At 42.3% G+C, this 9,215-nt stretch overlaps 2 protein-coding genes across 2 annotated transcripts in view; both read left to right on the top strand.

Annotated features, from left to right (window-relative positions):
• Window positions 1–724, top strand: part of LOC103457143 (C-C chemokine receptor type 6-like) — a 6,691-nt gene extending 5,967 nt beyond the window's left edge. The window contains exon 3 of the mRNA XM_008397097.2: window positions 5–724. Within this exon, the coding sequence (XP_008395319.1) occupies window positions 5–496 (492 nt within the window). The 3' untranslated portion in view covers window positions 497–724. The remainder of the gene's footprint in view (window positions 1–4) is intronic.
• A 5,894-nt stretch (window positions 725–6,618) lies between these two features.
• On the top strand, window positions 6,619–7,692 carry LOC103457179 (C-C chemokine receptor type 6-like). Its single transcript, XM_008397147.1, has one exon. The coding sequence runs from the start codon at window positions 6,619–6,621 to the stop codon at window positions 7,690–7,692; it is 1,074 nt and encodes a 357-aa protein (XP_008395369.1).
• Window positions 7,693–9,215: the final 1,523 nt, after the last annotated feature.

Raw genomic sequence — 9,215 nt, 5'->3', positions numbered from 1 at the left:
GAAGGTTGCTGTTCCCAGCACCCAACTGGCCATTGGCTTCTTCCTGCCGCTGCTCATCATGATCTTCTGCTACACCGCAGTCATCATCACCCTGCAGAAAGCCAAAAGCTACAAGCGACACAAAGCGGTCCGAGTGGTGATTGTGGTGATGCTGGTCTTCATCGCCTGCCACTTGCCTTACAACTTGGCCCTGTTGTATGACACCATCATTTATTTCGAACATCGTGATTGTCACGCTGAGTCTTTACTGCGTACGGCGATGTCTGTGCTGCAGACCGTCGCCTACCTGCACTGCTGCCTGAACCCGCTGCTGTACGCCGTCATCGGCGTGAACTTCAGGAGCCACTTCAGCAGGATCTTCCAGAACCTGTGCTGTGTGGGTAAGAGGTACATCGCCCAGCGCCGCTTATCCAGGGCCACCTCTGATATCTACATGTCCACAGTTCGCCGCTCGGTTGACGGGTCCAGCAAAACCAGCACATCTTTTCTTACGTGAAGATGTTTGTGTCAGAAGCTGTGATCTTGCCATGGAGGTCTATAAATGCCAAACTTGACTAACATGAAAATTATTTTTATTCTCAAGCACAGTTCAGCTATAAGATGTTAGACTTAGAAAGGACTAAAATAAAAAATAACTTCTTTATCTGTGTTAATCGTTGCTCAGTTTTCACTTTTCCGTCCAAAAACACAAATTTAGGGACCTAGGCGTATCTGGAAACTCACCAGTTTTTACCACATTCGTCCCTCACAACCATAAGTGGTTGTGGCCAAACTGCTCAACGTTTAATCGGCCAAACGGTACATTGTAGAGATTTGAATCTTGTTATGTAGGTAGATGCTCCAAAAAGCAAGTAAATAAATTCTCTTAAATATGTCCTGATATGTACAGGGAGGTTGCTGTTCCGGGTAATTTCATCCACTTTTCACATTTACACAACTCAAACCTTGGAGTCTTCCTCCAATGGTGAGCTATGGGCTTCAGCTTCTTTCAGTATGCAGTTAAGAAATGGGAGATTAAAAGTTATCAAAATCTTGAGCTTTGGGGCATGTCTAGGGGGAGTAGCCAAATTGCGACCTTGACATGCTCACCAAATCAAAGGAAATGCTAGAACAAAGGAGACTGAATTACACCAAACTATTCTGAGTCATCCATGTTGTATACTGGATGATGCTATGTGGCTGTTCGCTGACATCATCACATCCTGTGTTTATGCGTCTGGCTAAACGTCGATCTGCTCCACATTCGATATGATCAGTCCTCATCCTAATATTTAGTGGGTGTGGCCTAATTCATCCCCCTACAATATTTTAAAAAATCAAACCCAATCCATGCTTTGGTCAGCAACAATGAAATTTGGTATATATGTGTAACTTCCCACAGGAAGTTGGCCATTTTGGATCAAAGTCACCATTTTGTCTCTTTTGCTCACGTATCTGAACAAACTCCTCCCACTGCTTTTTTTGTTTGTTTGTTTTGCATGTGGGCGTGGCCAAKCCTCAAAGCCTGACCATTCGCCATAAAACATCAGGGTGGTTTGATGTCCTCATGCGAACTGCCAGCTTCATCACACTTTGTGTCGTAGCCGACCAGCAATCGTCTCATTAAGATAGTCAGATGGTGACATCACTTTAGCCCCGCCCCCTTCCAAAACGAAGTCACTTATTCAGCTGCTGAACGTTTTCCTTTTGGACTTTGACTCGTCCAGATTTTAGCCTGTCAGGTGTCAGAACATGATGCTGAATCCATCTGTGTCTGGCGGTTTGGCGAATTCTAATCCTTTGCAGTTTGATAATGTGTTCAAAAGCCTACAGGAAGTCCTGTAGCCTACAGGAAGTCCTGTAGCCTACAGGAAGTCCTGTAGGCTACAGGAAGTCCTCGCCAAAATACCGTGAAACAGGAAGTGACAATAACTCCTGCCAGTTTTTGGCCCAACTTTGAAGACTTGCTGCTGGACTCATAACTGGACTGAAGGCGAATTGGGAGATTCGCCAAACACACCACCTGGTGGACATGCGCGTGAATTACATGAGAGCGTTCATGATGCTATGTTACTGGTGTTGAGATATTATTTAGTTATTGCATAGAAAAATTAAATCTCTACAACCTGCATTATTATTATTATTATTATTATTATTATTATTATTATTATTATTATTATTATTATTATTATTATGTCTACATTTAGCAATATTAGTTGTTTATCATTTTAAGTTGTTGTTTCTTCTGATGAAGTCATTGTTTTGTTAACATTCATGCATGTAAACCCCAACATAACCCCACAGGCAGATGCTGCCACCACCGTGCTTCACTTTGGGTTTGTCCAGATTTGGTCTCATCAGACCAGATCACATCCTTCTTCAAGATCTGAGGTTATTTTAGAGCAGGGGTCACCAACTCCAGTCCTCCAGGGCTGCTACCATCCTGCAGCTTTAGATTCAGCTCTGCTCCAAAATGTCTGAATTTCCTCACCAGCATTCATTCCTCTCTGCAATAGGCTGGAAATGAGCAGTTTATTTGATCCAGGTGTGTTTGAGCAGAGACATCTAAAAGTAGCAGGACTGGAGTTGGTGAGCCCTGGTTTAGAGGTTTCCTTGGCAGCAGTGGCATCTGATTCATAATGTCTGGTTTTGATTGTGTCGCTCTTGTCCCATGTTTTCTCACATTATTGTCTTTAATGTCCAGGTTTATGAGTAAATACTGTTTATTGTCTTGTTCTCCTGATGCTCGGCAGCATCTCTGCTCTCAGCTGTTCAGAAAATATTAGGACAACAAAGTTTTATTTCCAGTTCCTCAGCTTCGCCATGACGGCAGGCTGACCTCAGGAATAAAACGTATTTTAATAAAATCTCAGCTTAAATGTGTGAATGAGGGAAAAGCTGCTATAAAATATCGTTTCTATTCTGGTTATAGATTTAGGCTCCAAAAACTGGCTTATTTCTTCAAACTGGACTTTTTTTTTTTACCTAAAGTACATCTTTATAAATAAAACTTATGTTTTTATGACTTCTGATGATTTTGTCTGTTTTTCTTGTTCATTTGTTGAATTTGTATAACATGAGGATGTTTGATATGTTTGTTTTTTCTCTCCGTCTTTTTCTCCCTCCAGCTGTTTTCTGCTCAAACTTAATCAGCCGGATTCAGTTTTAAGGATTAAACTCTGAACTTTGAGGCTTTTATTTTGCTGCTAAACGTTTAAGGACGTCTGAGGCACTGATGTTACACTTTAGGCAACATTTATATGTGTTTGAATGTCACCATGGAGACTGAGCTAAAATCTGCATATCTGAGATTTTAAGCATAACAATAAAAATCATTTTAATCAAAAGATTTGTGTTGTGATGTTTGCGGTTACACAGCTGAGTCCTGATCAGCATCAGCTTGTCCAGATTGATGTTTCTGATCGGTGGTTTGAGAACAGCTGCTTCTGAAGCCTGGAGGGGAAACAGATGATCGGTTTACGATTCCAATCAGAGCAGATGCAGAACTTTGTGTTGCCGCCTACTCTGGGTAAATCACAAACATTTGGAAGATTTCACACAGCATCATATTGGAGAGAGACGTTTTACTAACAGGCATGTTGGGCCGACAGCCTGAGAATCTGCAGCGTCGTCATGTGAAAGCAGGACTTCCTGCTTTCCTGCCGGTTTCCTGTGTTGTTTCTGAATATGAAAAAACAACATTCTCTAATATTCCACTTTCAGAGGCGACATACTCGTTTACATCTTCTGTCTCCAGCTTGTTAAGGGTCAACAAACCTGACCTGTTGGGAGTCCGGCTGCTGATCTGAACCTTTCCTGTTCCTGTCAGGGTGAAAGTGACTCTTAGATCATTTACAGACTAATGAGAACTTAAAGCTGCACATGACAACAGCAAACTACCATTTATGAGGAATTGAGGTTTTCTATCGATTTAAGATCTGTGTTGTTATTGTATGAAGCTAAATGTGGTTAAGTTTAAACGTTGGGTTATGATACTTGAGGTAAATGAAGTGTATGGAGCCAGATTTCAGATTTATTGCACCACAGAGTATTTATGGCCCTGATTCCTTTTCTCTTCCTCAGAACTTCATCTCGTTTCTCTCCTTCCTGGATTCTTCTGTCTGCTCTGTTATTCCCAGTCGCTCGTTGTTCCTCTGCTCCTGTTTATCATCTTGCTTAACGGCTCTTCTGTCTTGGCTCCTTGCATGTTTCCCATCATTAATTTAAGTTGTTTTCAGTTTCATTGTTTAAGATCCATCACTGTGATCCTCTCCAGCTCCTGTCTGCCTCTAAGTGCCTCTGCATAAAACCCTGCTGGCCCTGCAGGGCCAAAACCGAGAGCAAATTATTATTATTATCATTGTTATTATTATAAACAATTACAATGTTTTCATTTAGTAAACAAATAAATCTTTTGTTTATATAAAAGGAATCTAAATCTTTGTTGGTTTAACATCATAAATGTTGTCGACATGCAAATAATTTCTATTGCTTTCGATTCACGTTCCTCATTTTTTCACACTAATCAACAGAAGCAGGATTATGGATTATAGATCAGGAATTTCAGTGTTTAGTTGAGCATAATGCAGGTTAATACCAGACAAACGCTTTGAGTTGTGCCAAAAAATAAAACAATAACTTATATTTTAAAATAATTTTCTCTTCTCTTCAAAAATCTCTTTCTATGAAAATGTAAATAATTTTTTTTGAGAAGAAGCAAAGAGGAGGGAGGCGAACAGAACCACCCAGAATGGACCCGGGCCCAGTCTGGACTCTCCAGTTCTGGAGGCGGTTCGTTTCTGCTGCACAGGGAGGAGAATGTGGAGGAAAAGTGTTTGGCGCATTTCCTCCACTAGGTGGAGCAGCAGCTGCAGAGTTTCTGCCACTCGGGACTGAGTGAGTTTTATGAGACCAGGATGTTCAGCAGCAGTTGGATCATCTGGACACGAAAAGCAGCTCTGAGTTGGAAACGACCAGCTTCTGGTGTCTGAGCGTCTTTTCATCACGTGAAGGAGGAAACGTCCGTCCGTCCGTCTGTCTGTTCGTCGCTTCAGGAGGTGAGAAGAACAACAGAAATGAAGCTGAAGATCAGTTGATGCTGGATTGTTTAGATGAATGAATAAGATCTCAATAATTTTCTTATTGTTCCTAAGGACTAAAGAAAGATGCATCAGTATTTTTACATATAATATGTGGTGCATGTATCATATCTGATGATGACATTCAGGTCTGACTGAGCTGTTAAACTGGAACTATAACACTGACCTTTTAGCAACGCCTGACATTTATTTTGGACAATGAACTGACGTGTTATTGGTTAGTGTTTATTTAACAGTAGGTACTGCAGTAACCTCTGACCTTTGCATAGTTTTATGGTTGACAAGAGTTTTATAGCTGCAATAAAGATAAAGGTCTGACACTGTGGGAAGATTCTGCAAAGAACTTCCCTTCTGTTATTTGCATAGTTTTGTTTTGTTTTTTCTGAATAATGTGTTATTGTTTTTAGCTGAAAGAGCAAAACATCAGAGTGTGACTCTCTGCAGCAACTTTTTGCATAACTGTGAGAGAATCCAGTGTCTGCTGAAGGATGTAAGGTGAATAAAATGATCCGGTAAACCTGCTGCTCCAAGTCGCCATCCGGACATTTTCTCAGCAAACAAAACCCACTGGATGGATGAAACGGGTCAAACTGGTGGACTCCAGGGAAACCAGTCCAGAGTATCATAAGATCCACTTTGTCACCAGGTTGTGATCAGTTCATTGCTCCATTTTTCTGAGTCTTCATCTCACAGGGCAACAATTCGCATCTCAAATTTGGTCTTCAGTCATTGATTGGTTCAAGGTGTGCTGGAGTAAATCAAGCCTCTCCATGAAATGTCACCTTTGACCACATGGACTAATATTTTTCAGAAGAAAAAACAAATTGCCAGGTGGCTCCCTGTGCAACAGGAAGTTCTGGGAAACGGTTTGGCGGCTCAGAGATGTGACTCTTTTGGCCATGGGGCTGTGGAGGACAGCTTCCTAAGGAGTATCCGGTCTACACATGTTTTGTGGACCTGGAGAAGGCGTCAGACTGTGTCCTCTGGGGAGCATCCAGGTGGCATCCAAGGAATATCCAATCCTTGATTGTCCAAAGCAAAAGCAGCACAAAGTCTCACCTCTTCCAGCTGTGAGTTGGACTCTGCCAGGGCCGTCCTTTGACGCTGATCTTATTTGTGGCTTTCATGGACAGGATCTCAAGGCATGGTTGTGGAGAGGAGGGTGTCAGACCTTAGAGCTGAGATCCTAAGGTACCCAAACCACAGATGATGGGAATTTTCTGGGCATGTCCAATGTCTCAGTCACAGTCCTCATGGACTACTGCCCTCCAAATTTTAGATATTTCTCTGTTGCAGAAAACCTGATTGAAATGATTGCATGACTTCCTCTGCTTGCCATCAAGTGCTGCAGACGCCTGTGAATCACCCACTTATTCCAGGAAGAAACACCGACAACACTAACACTGTCAGTGTTTCTCAGAAAGACACTTTCTGAGAAACACTAACAGAAAGTGTCTTGTTTGGAATTGATGCTTTCTATTGTCTTAATTTAACATATTTTGATTAACTTTGTTGTTGATTTTTATCACAGTTCAAGAAGATGAACTTCTCAGCCAACGACTACAACGAGACCAATGAGGATGGACTTTCTGAACCGTGTTCTTTCAGCAACAGCAACAATGTGAACGTTGTGGTTGGTCCTTACATTCACTCCATCATCTGCATCCTGGGCTTGGTGGGGAACAGCCTGGTCATCCTCACCTATGCCCTCTACAAGAGAACCAAATCCATGACTGACGTCTACCTGCTCAATGTGGCCATCGCTGACCTGCTGTTCGTGCTGGCTCTACCTTTCATCGTCTACAACGAGCTGTACTCTTGGCCCATGGGGCAGGTGGCCTGTAAGCTGCTGCGTGGTTCCTACAGCGTCAACCTGTACAGCGGCATGCTAATGTTAGCCTGCATCAGCACCGACCGCTACATCGCCATCGTCCAGGCTCGCCGGAGCTTCAGGTTACGCTCGCTGTCAAACAGTCGCATCATCTGTGCCCTGATCTGGATCTTTGCCTTAATGGTGTCTGTTCCCACTTTCCACTTCTACCATTGGTACGAACCATCACATAATDACATCATBTGGTTMAACGGCACCGAAGAGGAAGAGACGACAGATCCACAGTACGTCTGTGAGTGGAAATTTGATGACAGCACCACTGCTAGCAGAGTGAAGGTTGCTGTTCCCAGCACCCAACTGGCCATTGGCTTCTTCCTGCCGCTGCTCATCATGATCTTCTGCTACACCGCAGTCATCATCACCCTGCGGAAAGCCAAAAGCTACAAGCGACACAAGGCGGTCCGAGTGGTGATGGTGGTGGTGCTGGTCTTCATCGCCTGCCACTTGCCTTACAACCTCATCCTGATGCACGACACCGTCCATTTGTTTGATTATAGTGATTGTGACGAGCAGGACTCCCTGCAGATGATGATGTCTGTGCTGCAGACCGTCGCCTACCTGCACTGCTGCCTGAACCCGCTGCTGTACGCCTTCATCAGCGTGAAGTTCAGGAGCCACTTCAGGAGGATCTTCCAGGATCTCTTCTGTGTGGGAAAGAAAATCATCGCCCCACGACCCGAGTTGCCTCTCCATGGTGGCCTCCAGTATCCGCCGCTCAGTTGATGCTTCTGTGAGGACATCTATTGCCCGCTGGCCCCTCTGGATGTTTAGCAACCTTTATTCTACCTGGATGTCCCTTCAGATAAAGATAAGAACCCATGAGACTTCGACTTTTATGCCAATAGACATTTGTAACCTTGGCATCTGTTGAGTCCCTTTTATCCTCAGTCCAGTTACATAAACTCACTTTGAACTACTGATGTTACAAAACAGACAAATTACGACTCATGCTGAAAATTTGGTCTGGAAAATGTGTTATTTTTTAAAGACCAACATTTTATTTATGTTTGTAGGTTTCTGTTACTTTTAGCATTATTCAATGAGATTCCATGTAGCTAAACCTTTGAAGACTGAAACATTCATTGTTTTCTTGTTCACTGCTGTCTCCATTGTGTTGTCTTGATTTGGTTCCTCATTGTTCTGTTTTGGGGAACTTATTATTTTTGGTTTACATGTTCTTCTTTAGAAGGTCAGGCTGAAACCTGGGAGTAGTGATGACCTCTGACCTGAACGTTCAGAGCCACATAAAGACAGTTACAAAGTCGGCCTTCTACCACCTGAAGAACATCTGCAGGGTGAGAGGACTGATGTCTCAGTGAGATCTAGAGAATCTCGTCCATGTGTTTATCTGTAGTCGTATTGATTCCAGCAGCAGCGTCTTCACAGGTCTGACTAAAACATCAATCAGCTGATCCAGACGCTGCTGCTGGAGTTCTGACTAAAACCGGAAAAAAGAGCAAGGTTTGTGTTAGTTTATAAATCACTGAACTGTTTAGCACCATAATATATTAAAGACCTGATGTTGAGCCTTCCAGACCTCCCAGGTTCTGGTTCTGCCCTGCAGCAGAACCAGAACCAAACATGGAGAAGCAGCTTTCAGCTTCTAAGCACCACAAATCTGGAACAAACTTCCAGAAAACTGCAAAAGAGCCGAAACACTGAGTTCCTTTAAATCAAGGCTGGTTAGATTAATAACAACTGTAACATTGATTCATATATTTTATATATATCTGATGATTTTGATTATGGATTTTGATAAATTGTATTATTTGTTGCTTGTTTATTGTGTGTGGTTTTGTTATCTAAACTGAAACGTACCGTGCAATAAACCCAGAGGAGGTCTCACTCCTCTGACCTTTTCCTGACTTGTTTTTATGTTCTTTACCTGCAGCATCAGGAAACCATGAAGAAAGCAACATGGCCCCCTAACCCATATTCAGGTCCCTCACCAAAGAATTTGCAGGCTACTTTACACTGACTATTATTTTATTATTAATATTACTATCACTATTGTAGATGTTTTGATTTTTATGCTTGTTTCTGTATTTATCATCAAGATAATTTCCCAGAGAACAAAAAACTCATAGGAATAGAAATTATTTTCATAGAAAACTTTTATGAACATTCAACTTAAAATCTGTAGGCCTAACAGCCAGTCAGAGTGGAGAATATATTCTTATTTTGTGCCATTTTCTAGTTGTTAAATATTCCACAAAATGACCAGATAAAAGATGTTCAACATGCCA

This window comes from Poecilia reticulata, linkage group LG21 (genome assembly GCF_000633615.1).
Source record: "Poecilia reticulata strain Guanapo linkage group LG21, Guppy_female_1.0+MT, whole genome shotgun sequence".
NCBI lineage: Eukaryota > Metazoa > Chordata > Actinopteri > Cyprinodontiformes > Poeciliidae > Poecilia > Poecilia reticulata.
The sequence above is the reverse complement of the archived record's forward strand: the minus strand, read 5'-3'. Positions and strand labels throughout refer to the sequence as shown.